This window comes from Vicugna pacos, chromosome 23 (assembly GCF_048564905.1).
Source record: "Vicugna pacos chromosome 23, VicPac4, whole genome shotgun sequence".
NCBI lineage: Eukaryota > Metazoa > Chordata > Mammalia > Artiodactyla > Camelidae > Vicugna > Vicugna pacos.
Genome location: NC_133009.1, coordinates 1,943,510 through 1,967,732, shown reverse-complemented (window position 1 = coordinate 1,967,732; position 24,223 = coordinate 1,943,510). Strand labels below are relative to the sequence as shown.

The window sequence follows — 24,223 nt, the reverse complement described above, 5'->3', positions numbered from 1 at the left end:
AAATTCCCCAACATCCCTAAGCGGCAGGAACGGTTACCACTCTCGTACTGGGGACGAAGTAACGGCCTTGGAGAAGTTGGATGACTTGCCCTGGGTTTTGCAGCTAGCGGCGGAGCAAGACTCCAAGAGGGTTCTGAGCGATCCTAAAGCCCAGGCCACAGCCCGGAGCCCCTCAGCTCTGCGAGTTATTGTCCCATCACGCCGTTTGCACCTGTCGCGGGCCTCGCTGGGCAGGAAAGCAAGCGGAAAGGGAGAAAAGAAGGACCACAGGTTGACCAGGTGGCTCTCCTTCATCTGGCCACTTGGCGCGGGGCGAGGAGAGATTATTTCGGGCACGGGGGGTTTGCTTTGGAGAGGATAGCCTTCCTTCTCCAGGGTTCGCATCCGCAGCGGGAGTAGGGGTTTGGGGCAATGTTCCCCCTGGGGTGTCAGGGGCGAGTGGATTATCTAGGGTCCGGGAGGAGGCACTTGGAAAAAGTGGGGTGGCTGCAGCGCGGCTGTCTGCGGAGCCGGCTGGGGAGGAAGCGAGGCAGCGCGTGCGGAGCGTCCACGCGGTGGGTGTGCGGCGCTTTCATTCAAACTTTGGGGAGTCTTTGGTTCGGGCGTCAGCGAAGGTGTGACCAATCAGAGTCCGGGGAAGGGAATAAATTATGCAAATCGCCATCTGGCGATGGGTCAGATGACTTCAATACTTTAAAAAACTACCTCGCTCGCGGTGTGACAGTGGCGAGCCCTGGCTTCCCGCGCGGGCGGCACGCGTGAGGGCAGATCTGGTTCTGGTTCAAGCCCCTTCATAACCCACTCCCTCCACCGCGCGGCTTAGTTTGGCCAAGTTTTCATTTTCCACCTTCTCCACCTTCGGCTGTCTGAGGCCACTCTCTGGTTGAGAGGGGGCTGCCCACTTCGACTCTTACAGGCTCAGACTGCTGGAAACTCCGAGAGGTGTTTTTGTTTATTGTCCTTTTAAAAGCCCTCTTTGGGGGAAGCGGGTGTGAAGGGGAAGGATGAGAAACTCCGTTCTTCTGCTCTGCCTCTGGAGAGCCTGTTGTTGCTTTGCCGCGGGAGGCCCCACACCCCTTGGTCCAGAGGGATGGCCGCAAGGTAACGTGCATTTAATTTTATTACCACCCCCACAACTTCTTTTCCGTGCCAGGTCCCCTCTGTCTTGCCCGCCCTTCTTCAATCTTCCTCAGTCCTGCGACATCCTCCTTCCTTTCTCCCTGCGCTGTCCATTTGCTCCTCCTAATCAGCCTTGCAGTCCACTTGTTCCTCGGCGCTTCTGACGAGGGCATCCCCGGCCAGGCACCCAAGAAGCCGCAGGCTGGCGGCTGCGCTGGCCTGCGCTCGCTCTCGCCCCACCTCCTTGCCGTTATGTGGTTCCCTTATCTGTGATGTCCAGTCAGCAAAGTTGGCTGCCAGCAGCTCTGTAACCTTGTCTTCCTCGTTGAACCTGGAGTTTTCGAGGCAAGAAGGTTGTTAGAAAAAGCTCTGTCGCCTGGTGCCCCCTTTTTAAATCATGGAGTAGGTGTTATAAAAGTTAAGGTATCAGGGCATCTGGCTTTGTTTTGATGAGTGCTAGCCATGATCATTTGATGAGTAACTTCAGAGAAGTGGCTGGGCTTATTCCCCAGGTTGCCAGCCATCTCTTCTCCAATACTCTTTCCAGCCCTGGCTCTTCCTCTTCCTACCTCTCCTCCTCCTCCTCCTAGCTGCTAGCTTTTCTTCTGAGTTCTGCATGGCAGTCTCTTCTATTGGAGGAAGCCTACCTTGGAGGAGAGAGGGTAGGGTCACCCAGCAGGAGCATCAAGCCAATTAGTTAGGCAGAGGAGGGAGAGGAACCCCTGAGTTACACCCCATTGTTTCATCTTCTGCTATTCTGCTGGGGTTGGGGTCAAGTGATGTTGGTCCCTGTCAGCTTATGCGTATGTGGAAGGGTTAATTTGAATCAATGGGAAAACCTTGCTTTACTTAACATGTTCCCAACTCTAGTGCAGTTGAATGGGGGTAGGTTACATCTCTAGTTCATTTCCTGGAAAGTGCTACCAACTTCCTTCCAACTTCTACTTTCTGTGATTCTGAGTATTTGGGGATCATTTCATTCATTTGAAAAAGTATTTGTTGTGTAGTGCCTTCTTCCAGAGGAGGGGGTTACAGCAGTGAACAAAACAGGTGAAAACCCCTGCCCCCAAGATCTTACACTTCAGAGATGGGAAGACAAATGGCCAAGTAATTAAGATATATAAATAGTGCTCAGTATTCTGGAGGAAAGTAAAGCAGAAGAGGAAGGTACAGAGGGCTGGTGGGAGAAGGTGGCGTGGTTTTAATCGTGGCCTGGCTTCCTTTACTGAGAAGCTGACTGCTGAGCTTCTGAACTTTAAGGAGGTGACAACGCGCCCTGAGGACATCTGGATGAAGAACTAACATGAACTCCCAGAGGTTGAAGTGATTCGAGCCAAAAGTAGTAGGAATGAGGCTAGAGAACTCTGGGGTCAGAGAGTCAGGTGCTCAGGTGAACGTTTTGTGTCAGTATGGGGGTTTATCCACAGGTCGGTGCCAGGAAACCAGCAGACTCCCTTTCCTTTTCCCCTAGACTTCCTAGCTAGTCTCTCTGCGTAGTTATCTGGGTAGAAATTGGGAGATGTTGAACTAGTTATGTCCATGTTTCAAATTTCTGCCAGTTGGGGCTTTTGTTCTGCTTGTGCATGTTTAGTTGCATTTTCTGAACCTTATCCTTTTTACGTCTGGTGCATTGTTGTCCTCCCCCTTGTCCCCTTCACCACCACCTCCCCACCACTCTGATCTCTCCCTGACTCCATTTGCTTCCTAACTCTGGTATTCGTTGAGCTCCTGGGATGGTCATTTGTTATCTTTTCCCCTGATTTCTGGGTGACAGGAGAGTTTGATTTCTAATTTCCTAGCTGGTTATTAAGCTGGTTTCCAGGATGGTTGGAAGAGTGCTCGATGGGGTTCATTTGTGACCTTCTGAAATAGTGTGGTGGCAGTACCTAGTGTTAAAAGGCCGTAGGCACCATCAGTGACATTGGCTGTGTTTTGGGACTAGGGCCATCTGCTATACGGCACTGTGTGGGTGCAGAGGATCTGAAAGGAGAGATTTTGCTGCTCCTACGAGCTTCCCCATGGCTTCAATAATTTATTTAGCAGGCTTAAAGAATGCCAGGCACACGTCTGGTACTGCCAGGAGCGCTGAGGATGCACGAGGTCTTTGAGGTAAGTGTTGGAGTCGAGACCAGAGCACTACGGGAAGCCCAGTGCATAACAGGTCAACAGCTTCTTGCCTCCAATTCCAACATCCAGATCTTTCAAAATTGAAACATGTGTTCGGTAACTAGTTTGGCAGCAAGATCTGGCCTTACCTGACCTGAACTCTTACTTATTTGGCAGCAAAAACTGACCTGAACTGACAGGAGGATATTTGTAAATTTTTTTTTTTTGCCCTTGAGTGTGAGTAGTCATGTATTTCCCTGCAGAAATATTATTGATGTGTTAGATTCATGTGAAGTGCCCCCATACCCCATGGGGGGTGTTATATAATAGATGTTATATATACCATAATGTCTTTCTAAAATCTGAACATTTCTGAATTCTGAACCTCGATGGGTCTCCAGTATTTCAAGAAAAGAATTGAGGACCCATACTCTGAAAGTAGTAATTTGAGAGAAGGAAGGAGAACTCGTTTGGATAGGGCAGAGAAAGAAAAAAAAGAGAGACTTATTTTTTTCAGATTCACAGTAATTGATACTAGTGACTAATTAATACTCTTAAATATTGATAAGATGTCCCTTTTATGACATCTTTGCAACATTTCTGGGAGGGGAGGAGGTAACATTCTGAAACCCGGAGAGGTTAAGTCACTTGCTCAAGTGTGGACTAGAACTAGACCCCAGATCTCTCACCGCCACAGCCTGCTCGTTATACCCATGCTCTGGTCTTTCTCCCCAGATGAGCTCCACAAATCCAGTGATGTACTGGCTGCTGCCAACCCCACTGTGAGATTTAACCTCCGCACCTCTGAGGACCCAGACCACGAAGGATGCCACCTCTCTCTCGGCCACAAGCAGCCCTTAGAAGACTGTGGCTTCAATGTGACAGCCAAAACTTTTTTCATCATTCATGGATGGACGGTGAGCCCAGGGGAGGTATCTCTATGGCTTTACATGAGATTTGGTTTCCTTTGTTTTGGTCAATTAAAAAGAATACTGGTGCTTCCAGATTCCACTCTCCCCCTCTTTTCTTGTGGGCTGCTTGTATTTCAGACAGCTGTGAATAATGTAATGGGCACTTCGCTGAGGGGGCAATCTGGACTCCAGCAGGGTGGTATTTAACACTGGCACACAGCGGGCTTTCAGAAAGTGGCTGTCCTGAGGGCAGCAGCCTAGCTCCACTGGCTTTTAAGGGACCCTCTAATTACACTTAATTACATTGGTCAACCACCGCCTCGCAGGGGCCATCCCTCCATAGGAGCTGAGCTACACTGAAGCAGCTTGACTGGCTCAGAGAGACTGCGAGTAGCCAGCTGGCCTGGATGGCTGGCATGGTGCCCTGGTGTTTGTATAGAGATGGCTCCGTTTAAAGGCATTGGGGTCTTTATGTGCCCTAGCTGAGCAATTCACGTTGAAAGGCCCATGACAAACTTCAACAAAAAAAGGACTTTAGCGCTCAGCCTCGGAAGCTTTTGACCACTGAGGGATTTGTTCACTTATATAATGGCAGTCTGGAGGAAAATGGTGCTATTAAGTGAGAGGTTTCTGCCTGGGCTAATTGGGAGGGGACATTCCTCCTCTGAATGATGAGAAATTCATATCCGTTACATGCTTTCTGGTTCTTTAGGTCTATCACCAATGGCTGGGTCAGGCCTGGCGGAGAGGGTAGGAGGCGCCTACCTATGTACCGTAATTGAAGAGATGATTAAGGGCCTGTCCAGCCATCCTCACCCTATAGCCTATGATTAGAATCATGCATTCGAACCTTTTTAAAGGCCCGCTGTCAAAATGCAAATACAAACTGCCTGCCACTTATAAATGGCTTGCATTCCAGAAATTTCTTTTGTAATCTGCTTGGAACTTGGAACAGCAGTTTCCCATAGAAGTAGGATTGTAAATAGCGTTTGGGTTCCCAGGAGAGGCACAGAAAATCTCTTTATCTAATAATGTACTTGTGGATAGGTTTACAACTGGACGTGGTCACCATTTATACTTTGTTTCTGTGGGAAAATGTGTTCTGAGTTCTAATTTGGGATTCCAGAGACCGGTCTTCCTTCCTCTGGGGTCAAGATGGATGGCAGAAATGGGTTGTGGGAAGGGGTCATTAGTTAACTCTGCATTTGCCTAAGAGACAGCATCTCCCTGCATCTCTGAGAGAGAAACTAACTCTCCGGGGCAACACTTCTCAGCTGCTTTTGAATGATGGACCAGGCTACTTACTTGCCTGACTGTGACCAAGACTCAGGCTAACCTAAGGCCAGCATCGCCACCAATTTGTATCTCATATAGTGGTCTTATCGGTCAGTGGGGCAGCAGCAGAGGACACCTGCTCTGAAAGTTTTGATGGGAAAAACTGAGATGTAAAGAGCAATGGAAAACAAACACCCATGTAGCAATCCTGTCTGTGGCTGGCCCTGCTCATGTGCAAGTGTTTGGTGCCTGGGTAGCCAAGGTGAAAGTCCTGGAAGTGGCTTGAGGTTCATGGAGCTGAATTCCATATTCATGAGGATTTCTGAAACCCAGAAGAAGAATATTTGTTAAACGTCCCCTTTTCTCTGCAGATGAGTGGCATGTTTGAAAGTTGGCTCCACAAACTCATGTCAGCCCTGCAGACAAGAGAGAAAGGAGCCAACATCGTGGTGGTGGACTGGCTTCCTCTGGCTCACCAGCTTTACAGAGATGTGGTCAATAACACAAGGGAGGTGGGACACAGCATTGCAAAGATGCTCAACTGGCTGCAGGTAATGGGACCAAAGGGAGTCCATCTTTCATGAGTGGGACCTTGAACCCGAATCCTCTTAAGAAATAGATCAGGCTGTTACAGTGAACTTCAGAGGTCTGAGAGTAACTTTGAGATTCAAATTTTTACTGAATGAAGTATTGCTTGAAATACTTGGAAGCTGGGACTTTAAGAAAGCTTTCTCATTATTGATGCATTTCTGGGTTTTTCTTGTTACTTTAACTTGTGTGGAGAAAATTTGCCTTATGGATCGTTACTTGCTGATGCCCTCAGGTTGGGAATGGTCAGGAGCTTGGACCAGCTGGTAATCTTAGATACCTACTGAAGTCTGCTCTTGCGTCTGAAGGGTGGCTGAACTGAGGGTGGAAAGTGTTGGTTCAAATAAATGCAGCCTAATGCCTTGCATAAAATATGTGTGGAAAACAGATCTTGAGGTCCTATAAAACTTCCTTTTTATAGGTTAATGATGTGTCTGCGGTCAGTGGGCTTAACAGGAGACTGGCAAAGTGACCCAATTATCTGGGCAATGACCTTCCTTAGAAAAGTCCAGGGAATCTGATGATTTCTGGCAGAGCTCTGGTCAGGATTCTTGAACAGTACCTCAGTCCTCTGCTTAGGTAGTTTTGCTGAGCTTGGTTGCTGAGCTGCGGGTCAAATCCCCGCCTCCTCGTGCCCCCAGCTGAGTGCCCTATCTGGGTACCTGTCTGAGTGCCCATGACTCTAGGGTCCCTGGTGGGCTTGCGGTGAGGAGATTGGCAGCTCCTGGGCCTAAGAGGGCAGGCAGGGAGTACCCTGCGGTGGGCTGGGGGTGGCACTTAGTTTCCAGTGAGTCTGGTGGCTTTGACCTCCACACTGCCACTCCTCCCATCCCCACTCCCCCCTTAGATACTGCCAGAAAAAACAGAAACACGTAGGGGAAAGTTCAGGTATGCAGCTCCTAGTCACAACCTCCACCCTGTCCCCAGCGCTTGGCATTTGAAGTGCCACCAAGTCCTTTTCACTTCCCCTTACCTGGCTGTATCCCATCTGTGTTGCACCATCAGCAGTGCCAGCCATGCCCCGGCTCCCATGTCTCTTTCCCGGCGTGATTGACATTGAATTGAATTGGTACTCCTGTGACTTTCTGCAGGGGCAGGATGACTTTTCTCTCGGGAATGTTCACTTGATTGGCTACAGCCTTGGCGCTCACGTGGCTGGATACGCGGGCAACTTCGTGAAAGGCACTGTGGGCAGAATCACAGGTAAGCTCTGCTTCCTCTGCTGACAGCTGATGCCAGAGCTCCCTCGGCCGCTGCGCCCACCTGGCTTTTCTGAACCAGAGTGCACCCGGAGAGGCAGCTGGAGTGAGCTGTAAAGGGTTAGCTTTGGGAGACACCTAGAGAACATCTAATCCAGGGCTTTTCAAATGTTCTTTTTAGTCAAGAGCCCTCTTTGCAGATTGAACTTGGGCAGGACCCCAGTCTATGAAGCACATAGAGGAGGTGTTTTGGGCGAAGCTGGTCATTTGTGGGCAGTGTTAGCCTTGTTACTTGGGCCTCTCCCTTCTCCGGAGGGGTCTCAGGGTCTCAGAGCATCGGGGAGCACAGTTTGAAAACCACTGTTCTAGTCCAGCAGGTGAGGTAACACCCAGGGGCAAATATAAGACTCAAGGGCAGAGCTGGGGCCGAGCCTGGCCTGTGAACTGGTGCTCTCTTCCAGCCTCTGCCCATCGTACCCCAGGACCTCAAGGGAGAGGAATGAGTGGTGGACTGTGGTTGAATTCTTGTTCTTATTCCACCCGCCAACGTCCTCTTTCCAATGTTTGGCTGGCATTCTTATCAGGGATAACTACCTGTTTAGGAACGGTGGTTAAACTATGTCATTAAAGAGACATTTCTGATATTGGTACCCAGGTTGTCAATAGAATATCGGATTTTCCATCTTGGTGGTCTTTTGATGTGAGAGTCTGATTTAAATCATTAAATCATTTAATGATTACAAAAACTGGGAAGGATTTTCTTTCCCAGTTTGGGGCCCCCTCAAACACACACACGCAATATGGCTTCTGCGAGGTGAAAATTAAGGGCAAATTTGTTGCCCTGAACTTTTATCCCCCTTCTGGGATTCTTTTATTTGTCTGCTCTCCCAGTTTCTCCCTCACCTCCCACATATTAAAGGTGCAACCTAAAGGGAAGAGTTAATTTCTTTCCCGGCAATGTTTTCATTTTGAAACAGGACTCAGGTAGAAGGAAGTTCTTAGCTAAAGAATGATTTAGTAAAGGTAGAATTTCAGGTTTCAGCAACAAGCTGGTAAGGTACATTTAAAAATATATACATTTGTGAATATATATATTTTTTATTTGTGGAAAAAAGGAAAAGTAAAGAAAAAAGAAAAAAGAAAGAAAAAAATATATATATTTGTGAGGTTTTAGTGACCTTCCTCCAACCATTGTCCCCGGGGTTAGGTCTAATGAGTACACACACACACACTCCTCTAAATCCGACTCTGTGATTCAGCATAGCTTGAGAGCGTTTTTTGGTTTTTTTTTTTGATTATCAAGACATGGATTTTTTTAAAATTGTCAATTGGCCTGAACTGTCTAACGGGCAGTGATTGTGCGGCCACACGTGACTGCTCATTAACCCGTTGCCGGAGCAAACACTTCGGTTCGGCCTCAGCCCCTGTGGGTTCCGCTGTCTGGGTGCCCCTCCCAGCCCCCAGGGAGAGGCGTGGCATTGCAGAGCCAGGCCAGCTGTGCTGGGACTGCAGCACACACGAGGTCCCCACCAGAACGCCAGATCCCCACCAGAGCGCCGGAGCCGGAGTGCCCTTGGCAACAAGGACAAGCTGCAGCTCCTCCCTCTCCCTGTTTCTAAATCTGAAATGTGATGGGGCTGGTGGGAGTGTTCCAGTTCTTCCCCCGGCCTGTCTGGGTGGGAACTGCTGAGATGCGGGCTTTGCGGACAGAATGCTAATCAGCTGTCTGCAAGGAGCGTCAGGCCGCCGTGTCCTGCGCACAGCCTTTCCCTCTGGCCTTTCTCTGTTGAGTGGGGGCCCCGGGGTGAGCATGACAGGAGGGGGCAACCTCTGTCCAGTTGCCAGGCAGCACCTCAGAGGGTATTTGGCTGACCTGACGCACACTGCTGCTCATGTCTGATGGGGGAGGCCTGTGCCCTCTCCCCAGACTTCCCAGGGTCTGGGAACCAGGTGGTCCTGACTGGTAAGAGGAGCAGAGACGGCAGCTTGCGTGGGGTCCTGAGGCCAGTGATGCTGCTATCCAGAGGCCCGCAGAGGTCCTTCACCTGGGCCTGAGGGGGGTACCTGAACCCTAGCCTTGCTCGGATTGGAGAGCTGTGGACTGGGGTTTGCTGGAGTTTTACCCTCTTAGGCTTCTGAGGGAATTCCGTGATACACTGAGGAAGAGGTCATATATTTCTAATTAAACTTGTGTCTTGTGAGCTATAAATAAATAAGCAAGCAGATTCATCTATACATTCAAGAAACATGAGTTACATGTCCACCCTGCAGGCTCTGGGCTAGATACGACCAACTGTCAAGTACCCAGCGAGTGGTACTTCACACCATCTCTGAGCCGCACAGCATCTGGGCGAAAGGATCTTTTGGGCTTCATTTTACAGATGGGGAGACTAGGACTCAGTGCTTAAGTAACGGGCCCCATATCTTGCATGCCGAGGAGCAGGACTGGGATTCGAACCCAGGCCGTTGGATTCCAGAGCGTGCAACTCACCCCTACGCCACCCTGCTGCTGTTCCGCTGGGAGAGATGAGGTCGCTGTTGTGCAGCAGGCTCTGCCCTGCTCTTTCCCTGTGTGTGTTCATGTGCATACAAGAGTGTATGCGTGTGCATGCATGTATGTGTTCCATTTACTGGACAGGACACCTTTGGAGGAATCTGACTAAAAGGAAGCGGTGATTCTCCAACTTCTCTTTTTGGAGGGGATACGTTCACCCTCCCATTCTTAGTTAACAAGTGAATTGTGCAACTTGTCCCCAGAGTCCGATGGGTCCTGGCTGTGTGTCAGGTTGGGTCAGCCTGCCTGCCAGCCGGTCTTTCGAGAAGACCCATCAGCCGCCTGCATTCCTCCAGCCCAGCTTGGTTTCCATGGCACTGACCGTCTGGTGGAGACTTTTGTTCACCAATACAAGAGCCCCTCTCTCACTAGCTGCAAAGCAGAGTGTTCCCCTTTTCTTTCTTTCTTCCTTTCTTTCTTTCTTTCTTTCTTTCTTTCTTTCTTTCTTTCTTTCCTTCCTTCCTTCCTTCTTTCTTTCTTTTCTTTCTTTCTTTCTTTCTTTCTTTCTTTCTTTCTTTCTTTCTTTCTTTCTTTCTTTCTTTCTTTCTTTCTTTCTTTCTTTCTTTCTTTCTTTCCTTTCTTTCTTTCCTTCCTTTCTTTTCTTTCTTTCTTTCTTTCTTTCTTTCTTTCTTTCTTTCTTTCTTTCTTTCTTTCCTTCCTTCCTTCCTTTCTTTCTTTCTTTCTTTCTTTCTTTCTTTCTTTCTTTCTTCTTTCTTTCTTTCCTTTCTTTCCTTCCTTTCTTTTCTTTCTTTCTTTCTTTCTTTCTTTCTTTCTTTCTTTCTTTCTTTCTTTCTTTCTTTCTTTCTTTCTTTCTTTCTTTTCTTTCTTTCTCCTTTCTATCTTCCTTCCTTCCTTCCTTCCTTCCTTCCTTCCTTCCTTCCTTCCTTCCTTCCTTCCTTCTTTCTTTTATCCCAGGGGATATGGTGAAAGGCTGCCTGTGTCAGTATCGTGGTCCTTGCAGCCACTGAGAAGTCATCCTGGGCTACTCTGGGAGGCCCCCCCATTTGTGCCATCTTTCTTTTGGGTCCTGGGCCAGAGATGAGCCCCCAGGCAGCCTGGGCTCCCTTTCTGCCTCCGTCATTCATACGTTTTCCTAAACTTCTCTGGAAACGATTTCGCATTTCAGTCTCTACCAGTTCTCATGACGAGTGAGTTCTACAAGTTTCCTGTCTACTCTGGACAACAGCCCTGCCTTTTGTTTATCCTAAAATTACCCCATCTCTAGTTTGACAGTGTGTTTCCTGGTTTCATCGCGCTGGGGTCTGGGGAACACAGTTCTGTTTCCCGTCTCCTGCTTTCACAACTCTGTTCTTGGTCATACCTCCTCTCTCCCTTGGTGTTTCCATATCTGGGCTTCTCAACCTTGGCACTATTTGCATTTGGGACCAGATAATGGTTGTGTGGGAACTGACCTGTGCCTTGTAAGATCTACATCCCTGGCCTCTATGTGTTAGATGTTAGCAGTTTCTTCTCTCCCTCACCCTCAACCGTAACAACCGAAAATGTCTCCAGACATTGCCAAATATTGCAAAATCCCTCCCAGTTGAGAACTGTGGTTCTAGACTAACCAAATCCCCTTCCTCTGCTGCACGTAATCTTTTCTTAACTTTCTCCAGGTCCTCTCTCTGTGTCTGTAGGGCAAACAAAGAGCCTTCTAGGTTGGGATGAATCCAGCTCCCATGGTTACTTAAGCTTCGTGATAGTAGGAAGTATTTACACTGACAAGCACTTTGTCTCTTAACAGCTCACACGATCTGTGTGAATTGAGACATTCAGTTTCCATTCTATAGATGGTACTCAAGCATGGAGCTGTTTTTCAAAATTAGGTCCACAGACCAGCTATTTTTAGGATCACCTGGGGATTAAACCCATATTTCTGGGCTTCGCACCAGATCTACCAATCAGAATCTCTCAGGGGTCGGGGAATCTGCATTTTATGCTTTGCAAATTCTTTTTATTTTTGGAATGGTTTTACATTCATGTGGCTTCAAGACTGAAAGACAGTGAAAGTATCTCTTCTTGTCACTGTCTTCCCAGTTCCTGCCCTGCCCTCCTCCCTATCACACGTACACACAGGTAACAGATAATACAGGAGTTTGTGCGTCCTTCTCGAGTTTTTCATAGCTCCACAGTGGAATCTGAACTGGTAAGAAGCTCCCCAGAGATATTTGTGCTGTATCAAATGTGAGAACCTGTGTTCTCTGCAGTGTTGCTTGCCTGTCAATGCAGAACATTTGCAAGCAAAAAGGTTTTTTTTTTTTTTTTTTTTTTTTTTTTTTGCGGCTGCAAAAGCGAGGCATTCTGGAGGCGTGGAATGTGGATGCTCAGTGTGGCTGGGGTACCCTCTCTCTTACCATCTACCCCAGGCCTGATTCAGAACTAAAGGAAGGGAAAGAGTTAAGTCCAAATACAACGAGCTCAGTTTGGGGAGACAGTCTTCCCTCCACAAGGGTAGGTAGCTCAGTTATTCTGTCAAACTTATGCTAAAATTAAGGCTGTGAAGGCTCTCAGTGGCAGAATAAATGGCAGGAGTGGCTTAGTCTCAGCCGGCCCGCGTTCTTTCTAGAACTGCTCCAGTTCTGGCAGGGCACGGTTCCTCAGAGCCAGGTGTCCGCTGAATATTGTGGCCAGTTTACTGAGTCAGCGATTTGTCAGGATAGGTGAAGGCTGCAGAAGAAAGCATAAATTCCTCTCCAGCGGGCACCACACTGTTCACGATTCACAGAGCAGGGATGTCTTCATCTTGACTCGCCGGCTGAGCTTTCCATCAGGACTTGTTGCCTCAGTGCCCCTGACAGAGCGGGTCTTGGCCCCTCCTTTTACTGCAGGTCTGGATCCTGTTGGGCCCATGTTTGAAGGAGTGGACATCCACAAGGGGCTGTCCCCTGACGATGCGGACTTCGTGGATGTCCTGCACACCTACACGCGTTCCTTTGGCTTGAGTATTGGGATTCAGATGCCTGTGGTCACATTGACATCTACCCCAATGGGGGTGACTTCCAGCCGGGCTGTGGACTCAATGATGTCTTGGGGTCAATTGCATATGGAAGTGAGTTCCTTCTCATTTGTTTTGACTCTCTTATCACATCTCCTCCTAAATCAGCCAGAGCTGTTAGTGCTCCCTACAACATCCATTTCACTATTTCCACTTCCCCACCACAGTGGCCATCCAGCACTGTTCATCCTACAGTTCATCACCCTGAAAGCGTATTGACAGCCTTCCCATGGTCCTTGCTCTGCCTTCTTACGCTTTAAGGTCACAGTTATTATTGATCAATTTTGTTTTATAACAAAAGAAATACATGTTCCTTGGGGGAGAAACCAAGCATTGTAGAATTGCACAGAGCAAAATGTAAAAATACCCCTCACCTCCCACTCCTGCTTTCACTCTCCACAGGTAGCCAATATAAGCAATTGTGTGTGTATCTTTCCAGTCTTTTTGTTTTGCATATTTGTGTGTGTGTGTGATATTTTTAAAAGTCACATTATTCTGCAACTTTGCTTTTTCAGCCCTAATATAGACTATGGATATTCTTAGACATCAGAGCACACAGATCTACTTACCTTATTCTTTTTATTGTTCTTTTTTTGGGGGGTAATTAGTTTTATTTATTTATTTTAATGGAGGTACTGGGGATTGAACCCACGACCTCACGCATGCTAAGCACGCAATCTACCACTGAACTCTACCCTCCCCCTTATTCTTTTTAAAGGCTGTATAATATTCTTTAGCATGGATGCACTATAATTAAATTTTTTATGACATTTTAAAGAAGTATAATCAAGATACTTTCTCCATTCAATTATCATTTATCTTCCTGAATGCCTAAGCCTTTTCCCAGCTGACTTGGGCCGAACTGCATTTTTGCTGCTGAAACTGATGAGCTGGGTTTCTCCTTTGCTCACTGCCTTGCATCTGACAGCATCTCTAAGTCTTGGCCCTGGCTGGCTGTCTCCACTCTGATGCTCTGCTCTTTGGATGTCCCACTCTGTCACTCAGTCTTAAGTTGCCCTTTCCCAATATGATAATATCCAAATAGCCCCTGCAGGGCATGGGGGTCCTTGCAAGAGGAGTTCAGCCCTGCCTTAGGGGGATCAGATGATGGCATTTCTTAAGGTTGGTAGTGTGAGTGGGAAAGGGGTACAGGTGGCTTTGACAAATTTTCCTTAAGGTGCCAGGATTTACTGAAACTATTGGCTTTAGCCTCTGGTTATAAGGAATAATGATGTACTATGGACCAGAAAAATCCAAATTATAGCCCTAACTTTGCAAACAACTGACTGCATGACCCTGAGCAAATTACTTCACCTCTAAGGGCATTAGGGTCATAATCTATAATTGAAAGAATTAGACTAGAATGAGGTTGGCAAACATTTTCTTAGAAGGACAGCTAGTAAATAATTTTAGGCTTTGAAGGCCATATGGCCTCTGTTTCAACACCTCCACTCTGTTGCCATAATGTGGAGGCAGCCAGAGACAATAGGTAAACGAAAGAGCGTGGCTATGGTCTCATAAAACTTTACGACAAGGGGTCCAGCCTGCAAGCCCTAGTTTGCTGAGCCCTGGATGAGATGATGTTTAGCATCTGATCCATTTCCAGCATTTTGTGACCACACAACTCTATCAGGGCACAGTGACTCCCGCTGCACAACTGGTCTCCATCACCCTGTTTAAGTGCTTGTCCTGTGTTCGTTCTTGCTCTTTATTGCTTTGTATGAATCAGAGCTGTCTTCATACCTAGAGGGCAAGCAGTTGAGTGGCAGGACTGGCCTTCAGTCCTACTGAGAGCACATCACTGGGCAAGGGTTAAGAATTGCATAAACAAGTGTACGAACAGCGACATGCAATGCAGTTCTCACTGACGAGGTGTTCAGTACTTACTGACCGAGGGGGCCAATCCCACAGGAGCAGCTCGTGCTGACGGTCTCCGTCTCTCCCTCCCCCAGCAATCGCAGAGGGGGTGAAGTGTGAGCACGAGCAGGCCGTGCACCTCTTTGTCGACTCCCTGGTGAACCAGGACAAGCCGAGCTTCGCATTCCAGTGCACGGACTCCAATTGCTTCAAAAAGGGCATCTGTCTCAGTTGCCGGAAGAACCATTGTAATAGCATTGGCTACAACGCCAAGAAAACGAGGAACAAGAGGAACAGCAAAATGTACCTAAAAACCCGGGCGGGCATGCCTTTCAGAGGTAACCTTGGTCCCCGTCCGCGTCGCCCTGGGGGAGGAGCTTTATCTTTTTTCCTCCTTCTAAATACCATGTTGTAGAACAGGACACATTCCAGCAGTTAATTTAAGTCATTGCAAATCAGGTTATGTTGTGCATGCCCTAGTAAAGTTAATCTTTAACAAATTAACGATGGGGACTCCTTTTGTGGTGGGAAGCATCACTCTAGGATCACGAATATCAATATCTTAAATTTCTATCTTGCATTTAGCTTTTCAAAGCTGTTCTATATTTGTTTTCTCACTTGATTGTCAACATAGTCTGAGGTAGGACCAACAAGAGATCAAAATTATGCCTTGCATTTTTATAACATGTTATAAAACCATAAGGTTTTGTGGGTATTGTGGGTGTTATTTTACACATGAGGAGGTTGGGGCTCAAGAGGTTAATACCTTGGTTTTTAATTCAAAGTCACACAGCTGGAAAGTATCTAGGTCAGAATCCCCCAAAGGTTTCCCTAAACCCCAAGTTCAGGGCTCCTTCTTCTGCAGTGACCTCTCAGGCCATCAAGCAGAGTGAGATCAGAGGGAGGTAGAGGCTGGGCTAGACCCAAAGGATGTCAGTCCCTAAAAACTCACTGTGCTGGGTGACTCAGTTTGGGTCAGGGTGCCCTACGATGACAAACCAGGCTCACACATGTCTTTATTCTGCTGTCTCTGCAGTTTATCATTATCAGATGAAAATCCACGTCTTCAGCTATAAGAACGTGGGAGAAATCGAACCCACCTTTTATGTCACCCTTTACGGCACCAGTGCAGACTCCCAGAGTCTGCCTTTGGAAATGTAAGCCATGTGTTTCCTTTGCTGGGTCCAGGACAGAGCACAAGTTGGTTTGAGAAGGAGAGAGAGTGCAGTCGCAGGAGGACAAGTGCAGGAGAGTGTAGTCTGGGAGGAGATGCGTGGTTCCTCTCTTCTTCTTTATATCCTCTGCTGAGCCCTTGATTCAGAATGTTTCTGGGAGGGAGCGCCTGGGATGAGTCAGAAGCATGAGAATTTGCTGTTTCATCTCAGACAATGCCTGATTCCTGAGGCTTTAGGAAATTTGGAACTTAATAAATGTCATCCCTGGCCCGTTTGTAGTTCTCTGTGGGAGGGGCACATAGCAATGTGTACACAGCCACTGAGCACTTACAAGGTGCAAAGCACCACGCTGAGTAATGCTGAGATTGCAAAGTAACATCATCAGAGGACTCGCTTTCAGGGCTCAGGGCCGAGTGGGGGGACCAGGCTTGTATGCCCACATAGTTGTGCACACAAATGGGGTGAGGCAGCCTCCCCCAAGTGCCAAGTGAAAGGGATAGGCAGGAGGGACTGGGAGCTCTGAGGGAGAAGGATGCCTGTGGGCTGAGAGCAAGAGGACATTCTTGAGTGAAAACGTGTCTTCTTTGTGCTTTCTCATGTCTGTCCTTTCCTGGTCCTATTCCCTCCTAGGAAGTAGCCTAAATGGGGAGATGCTCCTGTCCCCCCCAGGAAGGGTTTTGATAAGAAGCTGAGGTGCCATGGGCAAGGTCTGCATGAAGCAGAGCTGCGCTCCTACCTGGTCCTGCTGGTGGGACGTGGCAGGCGTTGGGGAAAGGGACCTCTTGCTCATTTCTCTCACCTGCTGGGGGCAAGTGCTGCTATCGTGTCACCCCAAGTGGTGCTGCAGTTTTCCAGGTGGCAGGGGACTGACACCAGCTTCTTCCTCCCTTTACAGAGTGGAGCAGATCGGGCTGAATGCCACCAACACCTTCCTTGTCTACACTGAGGAGGACCTGGGAGACCTCCTGAAGATCAAACTCACTTGGGAGGGGACATCTCAGTCCTGGTACAGCCTGTGGAAGGAGCTTCGCAGCTACCTGACTCAATCCCGCAACTCCGAGCGGGAGCTGAATATCAGGCGCATCCGGGTCAAGTCTGGGGAAACCCAGCGGAAGTAAGTGCCCCACAACCCTTTTCCTGTCCTGTGTCAATGGTCAGCAGAAGGCGTGTGCTCGGCAGCGTCCTTTCCTTTGCTGAGCACGCACCTTCCAGCCTTCTGTATCTACAGCATTTGGCAAAACCTCAAACCCCGTGCAGAGAAAAGTGATTTCCAGATCAAGGCCTCTTGTCAACTGTTGTGCAGCTTGTGCCCGATCACAGGCCCTCAGCTGAAAGGGGTGGGCCAGCGAGGGCTCTAATCCAGCCCTTGTCCCATTTGCCAAGCCCTGTGTCAGCCTGGAGGAGTGGAGCTTCTGGACAGCGCTCTTTAGGAGTGCTGCTTGTTAATCTGCTTGCTCTGGGGTCCATGCAACCAAAAGTCTTTGCTTGCTCCCTTTCAGAACAAACCAGGCTATCAAGTCTAGGAAGCCTGCACGGATGAGGTCTGCAGGGGGACCTGGTTTCCCTTGCATCCAATTTTCGGAGCATTAAACCTGTCCTTGGGAGGCTTGGACTCAAGGACATGGGTGGGGTCCTAACGTCGTGTAACTGAGATTCCTCAGTGCCATGCCAGCTGGCATCTTCCCCATGTCTGCTAACTAAGCCTAGCACAAAAAGCCACACCTTTGTTTATCAGCCCCTAAAACCGTGCCTTGGCTCTCTGAGCAGTTTCTGTCTACGTGGAAGCCAGGGAAACCTGGGAGACCTCTGTCTAGCAAGGAGGTTTTCTTGGCCAAGTCCTTCCGCAGACCTCTGGGAGGTCACTGCCATGTTGGGACGGCGGGAAGCAGCCTCCATCCCCTGTGCATGTCCTCCGGTGTTTTCTCCATGGCAGGTCTTCACGTGTCCCGTGTCCATCCACCACCTATGGTGCAGCTTGGCCAAGAGGGGAGTGGAGGCCTGGGTCCCTTGTTTGAGTGACTCTGGTCTAGAAACCTGTGAACTGGGGCAGGGAGCAGGGTTGCAGGGGGTGGTGTGCCAGCTGTGGGGGAGCTGTTAGCACCCAGGCTGTGGTCTGGATAGTTGTGTGTCTTCTCCCTTCTCTTGGCACTTGTAAATGCAGCCTGAACCTATGTGTGGTAGCAGAAAGATGATCTTTTTTTTCTTTGTTTTAGAAAGATGATCATTTTTATAAAACATTTCAAATTTTATAAACCACTGAGACTTAATATATGTAAACCATTTTTCATATTGGTTTCAGATACGAGATTTTAAAAAGGAAAACATTACAGAGAGAGTTGAAGCCCCTTTGTGCCCCTCCCCCATCTGACTCCTCCCCCTCCAAACCAAATGCACTAATCTTCCGACATTAACTATTGTTGGTGTGTTTCCCTCCTTCATGGAATTTATGCCTTCATTTCTTCTGTTTATATCTATAAACAACCTATAGAATTGTTTTGGTTGCTTCTGAAATTTACATGAGTGGACCTATCCCTTTAAAAGTTGCTTTTCTCCATTCGACACTGTTTGTAAGGTTTATCCAATACGTACAGATCTTGTCTGTTCTCCTTTAACTCCTACATGTAAACTGCCATCATGCAAGCAATAGTTTCGCCATTGTTCTGCAGAACTTTTGAGTCGTTGCTGCTTTTTTGCAGTCACAAATAGTGCTGAGATGAACAGCCTGGGACATCTGACCTGTGTGCGTGTGTGAGGGCTTCTCTGGGGTGTGTTGAATAACTGGGCTATAGTATGTGTATTCTCCAGCTGGACCGGGTATTACTAAATCCCTCCCCAAAGTGGTTGGACCAATTTTCAGTCTCAGCCACAGAGTAAGAGCTCCCTTTCCCCTTCCTCCTCACCTACATTTGGTGCACACTCTGGCCATTCATTGGGTCTGAATTGGTCCCCTACTGTTCTCATTTGTATTTCCTGATTATGAGTGTGGTGGGTGTTTATGGGCTGTCTGGGCTCCTGATAAAGCTTCTGAAAGCTGTTCTGCATGTGGCTTTTGTCCTGCTGGTAAGCATCAGGGTCAGGCATCCCACACATCTACCGGTCACAGGATCATGCTGACCACACACCACCGAAGCTGGGGCCGCGCGCAGGGTTTGGCTCTAAGTTATAGTTGAAGTGGTTATCGGCCCACTGATTCTTCCTGTGATCTTGGTTGTCTGTTTCTTGAATCTTTGGTGTTGACTCACAGCTGAGTTCCAGTGACACTTGTCAGTGAATATTTCTGAACACTGTGCTGGAAGCACCTGGAGTTCCTCCATTCAAGGAGCTTACAGTCCACCATAGGTGACGGGAATCCACACGCTATTCAGGGCGGGATATAATGTGTTGGAATAGGACACAACCTTCATAATGAACTCTATGCCGTAAGAAGTGATGGAAATGACAAAAGCAACGTTTATAGGGATGCGCCTATTTATTAAATTGGGAGATCAAGGGAGTGTTAGATTAGGAAGGTCTCGGACAATCGGGACAACCTCCAGAGAGGTTGTGCCTTGAAAGCAGCCAACCTTTTGGGTAGACAGAGGGGAGAAGGGGGAGGGGTGGGATTAAAGGCTGTATGAGCTGAATCTTGGGAGACGGCAAAGTGAGACACAGTTTAGAGTGCTTGTAGCAGCAGCGGAGAGTTCGGAAGGTTCTTGAGTCAGGATTGGCACGATGAAAACTTCCCTTTTCTCCTTGCTCCATCCACCCCAAATCCTGAAGGCACCATCTGGCTGATGCAGGGTGCAGCCATGTGCACCCCGCCCCTGGACTTTTGGCTTCACTGGTGGTTTCTTTTTCCTCCTAGATTGACTTTTTGTGTAGAAGATCTCGAGAACACCCGCATAGCCCCTGGCCAAGAGCTGTGGTTTCACAAGTGTCGGGATGGCTGGGGAATGAAAAACGAAACCAGGTAACCGGGACCTTCTCAGAGGTTCAAGCAGTGCATGTTGATGGGTCCCCTAGCGTACACTGGACATGAGTCTGGGCACTCGGGACATAGTGGTGAACAAAACAGACCAAAGTCCCTTCCTTTATGAAGCTGATCTTCTGCTGGAAGGAGAAAGACAAATCAGTGGGATAGACAGGGTGTTGGAGGGTGTGAGTGTCCCTTTGCCTCTTGTTCTACCTCACCCTGTAAGGGTCACAGCCACGGTCCTGCTGGAATGAGGTCTTTCTAGGACTAAGTCCCCAGAGTTGGCACCCACATCCCCAATTTGGATTGAACTTCTGTGTAGTGGCCAGGGCTGAGGGAAGTTCCTGGGGCTTCCTTCTGGGCTCTAGGCTGGACTGGAGAGTTGGGTGGGAGGTAAGGGAGAAGCACAGATGAAGTCCTCTTTTAAGGTTTTCTGGAACCCAGGCTGGTGTAGGTGAATATTAGTGGGCAATTCTCCCCCTTTTTTGAGAAGCAGGAGTGCTTGTGTGTGTGGCTCTGTATGCCACCAAGGGGTCATCTCGCTTCAGTGTCCCCATTGCCCCATGCTGGGGTCTCACTGTTTCAGAATTGGGAAGGCTGATCTCACGGTATAAGGCAGTGGGTACATCCAAAAGGGGAATCTGTCACATACCCTCTGAGCCTAAATGCCTCCTGAGGAGGAGGGAGATGGCCCCCCACAAGCCCCTACCCTTTGCCCCGTCCGAGGTACTAGATAATAACGCTGCTGCCGTGCACCAAGCATGCAGTGTGCACCCACTGGCATTCAGTGCCCCCCACACATCATCTCATTTGCTTTTATCATCAAGCCCAAAATGCTGGTATCATTAAGTTTGTGAACAGTTAGGGAACCCCAGGCTCAGGGAGGTTGACTCACTTTTTCCCAGTCCCGCAATGGGTGATGGCAGAGTGAGGATTTGAAGCAGGTTGGTTTACCCTGAAGCCCATGCTCTTTCTTGAGCATGGAGGTCCCAGTTGCTCAGAGAAGTCACATCTCCTTCATGTGGGTATCAATTATCAAGCAGCTGCACCCATGCTGGGGTCCCCTGTGATTAACTGTCTGCCAACCCTGAGGACCAGGCTACATCCCAGCTGCTCTGTCTCAGGAACATCAATGTGACCACAAACTCCGTGATCACAGGACTTGTGGGATTCTGAAAACTGCCCATCTAATTAAGTGACTCAGTCTAGTGTAGGCTTATATGATTTTCTACTATGATAATAATTTTAATTCTTTACGTTTGTATTCAAATGTATACCTTTCCAAATGCTTCCATATGTATTAATTTCATTGATCCTCAGAACAGCCATGAAGATTGCAAGAAGGGTTGCTATTCTTATCCTTATTCTTTTTTTTAAACATTTTTTATTGAGTTATAGTCAGTTTACAATGTTGTGTCAAATTCCAGAGTAGAGCACAATTTTTCAGTTATACATAAACATGCATATATTCATTGTCACTTTTTTTCACTGTGAGCTACCACAAGCTCTTGTGTATATGTCCCTGTGCTTATCCTTATTCTTATATATTTCCTTTCTGCTCCAGAACTTCTTAACAGTTGAGAATGCTGTAACTGCCTCATAATACCTCTTTGAGAAAACAAGTTATCCTTTCCTTTACCCTTAAAGGAGCAGAAAATAATGGGAACCCAAGTCATAAATTAACACCTAGTCACATGTTAGCCCTTAAGTACTCTCTCTGCTGACATGGATACTGTTCACCTGTTCACTGAGAAGGAGACTGAGGTTCTGAGAGGTCCCATGGCACATCAGTGTAGCTGAGACTAGAATCAAGATCTCTTGACTCTGCCTTGCCCTCTTCCTGCCACACTGCAGGGTCTCTTGTATTTCAGATCAAAGCAGCGAGGCATTGATAGTTCTCTCTGCAGTTGTGTCTGTGCATGTGCCTGTGTGTGCGTGTGCCTGCTGTGGGTCAGTGTTGTGCAAAATCTGCAAATGCCAGCATTGAGGTATATGGAACTAGGAACCCCGAGTGGGCTCCAGAGTGGTGTTTCTCAAAGTGAATCTGTGGCTTGATGGGGAAGCGGGAGGAAGGAACACTCAGGACCTTCTCCATTTGTTCTGAAAGGGAAGCAATAAAAGAGTGTGATGAGGTATGTGAGAAAGCTTGGTCTTGAGGTAAACAGAGCTGCGTGTTTGCTATGCCAGCTAATGAATCACACTTCCACGTGGTTCCTTTCAGTCCAACCGTGGAGCATTCCTGAGGGTGCCAGCAAGGGCCCCCGCCTTCCAAACACATGGAGGAACGTTACTGCTGAGGACCCACCTGCTGGAAGGACCCCTCTTGACGCTGGAGCCCTGGGAAGAGCCTGCTTGCTGGGCCCAGCACCTGGCCTCCTGTGATGGCTGGGACTTCTCGCCGGAGCGGACCACGCACTGCTGTTCCTGCTGCTGCTCTAGAATAGCGTTAACTCCAGATCTGTGTGCAAACAGCTGAATGCCAGGCCTCTGTGCACCTCGGGCTGGTTTCTCAGTGACCAGAGGAGCCTGTGCTTCACCTGACAAGGAACCCTGGCCCTGGAGTGGCTCTGTATGGGAGGCTGTCGGCTGTCTGACCTGACTTGAGTTGTCGTGAGGGGTCTTTCTGCTGGAAGCTGACTTGTGTCAGGATGGCAGACCTGGGACCTTATTCACCCGGGAGGGGAGAGTAGGTCTGGGGAGGCCCTTGCTGTTGTTGGGGTTCAATTGGGTAACCGGCTAAATGTACTGTTTACCTTTTAGACATTCCGTCCTGTTCCCCAACTCACTCTCTGAAGCACACATCATTGGGTGTCTTATTTTCCCATTGCTCCCTTTTTAATTGGACAGATGTTTATTAAGCACTTAAACTTATTTAGCACATGGCCGTAGACACATTAGTAAGTCGCTGCAGACCACTTCCTCATTTGAAACCCAAGGAGGTTAAGATGTCTAAACTCCCTTCGAGTTGAGATGATCCATGAATATGCACGTGATGAAAGGCAGGTGGGGCACTGGGAAGGCTACAGGATGTAAGAGTTGAAGACCCTGAGGGTTAAGTGATTTCGACCTATTTCTTCTTAGTTAACGTGCATCCCCTTTAAGCGTGACATCTTTGATCACCAGCAGAGTGGTAAGCAGAGTATCAGATGTGCTGGGGCCAGAATGGTGACCAATGGCCAAATGCGACTGCTTCAGAGCAAAACCTCTTCCATGTAGGAAGTTGGAAGGTATTACATAGGTTATACATATCTGTTTATACAGAAACCAGCACCTGTCACACACAGCTGGTGCCAAGATTTAATTAATGCAGTGTTTTTTTCCCTCCTTGGAATACCTTGCTCTCATATGAGTGCCTTTTCTGAGTTGAGCATTGTCAAAAAGCCTCCAATTCTAGATCTCGATTTGAATTAATATATATGATAGCTGAGGAACCCTTTTATAATTTTCTAAAGACTTGAACATGCATCACTTAATTAGAGACTCACAACAGGGGGTGAGAAGGGCAGTTACTATTATCTCTGCTTTACAAAAACCCAGGCTTAGTGAGGTTTGGCCACATGCCTGGAACTATATACCAAGTTGGTGGTGGAGCCAGGTAAGGACCCAGACCTCCTGGAGGCAATGCCCATGGTATGGTTATCTCTGCGACTCCATCAAGACTTCTACATCGTTTCCCACCAATATGCCCCAGATATGACAAACCAGGACTCTTTTTCAGAGCCATCCAGAAAACCCTAAACCCTTTTATTGATAAATAGCTGGGAGAACGAGAGTGCCAAGTGGTTTGGATTTTTATGGATGAGGTTAATTTGGAAGGAGATGTGATGCCAGGTGGTGGTGGTGAAGCGTGATTTTCTCTGTGCTTAGGTTTTTAAAGGGCATTGTTTTAATCTGTATTGTGCCAAAGTTGTATCTTTGTTCAGTGCCAAACCTCTGAAGACATGACCAGTCAAGTACCTTAATTCAAGGTATTTTTTATCAATCCAACGGGGTGCTTTTTCTGTTACTTCTGTGATTTCTAGCCAAAGTAGAGTTTGTTATTGACTGTGCACCCTGGTTACTTTCTGCTTCTGCTTTTAGTAACAGAAGCCTTGGGAATCAAATCCCCAGTGGGTCCTGTATTTATACATTTGGCTTGAAGCCTTATTTGTACATAATGATGCTTTTTTTTTAATGCTTACAATACTATTTATTTCTCAAGTGTATATAATGTATAAAAACAAATATATGGTTAGTTTTTACTTTATGATTAACCCATTTCAAGATTAAAAATTGTTAATAGTGAAATAATAAAAATCTACAAAATTCTTAGTGGTCTGGCAACTCAATTCTTTCTGGGGGGGGTAATTAGGTTCACTTATTATTTATATACCTTTAGAGGTGGTGCTGGGGATTGAACCCAGGACCTTAAGTATGCTAAGCATGTGCTCTACTACTTGAGCTATACCCTCCCCTCCCAACTCAGTTCTTAAAATTTGAAAGAATTATGACT

General features: G+C 47.8%; 1 protein-coding gene across 1 annotated transcript; it reads left to right on the top strand.

Annotated features, from left to right (window-relative positions):
* Positions 1–488: 488 nt before the first annotated feature.
* LOC140688587 (endothelial lipase-like) lies at positions 489–22,585 on the top strand. The gene is given in 11 exon segments (XM_072948229.1): positions 489–1,101; positions 3,961–4,142; positions 5,783–5,962; positions 7,091–7,202; positions 12,581–12,712; positions 12,715–12,801; positions 14,700–14,942; positions 15,641–15,761; positions 16,675–16,893; positions 19,624–19,728; positions 21,953–22,585. Coding segments are annotated over 11 exon segments (1,500 nt in total). The 5' UTR covers positions 489–1,004; the 3' UTR covers positions 21,975–22,585.
* The last annotated feature ends 1,638 nt before the right edge of the window (positions 22,586–24,223 follow it).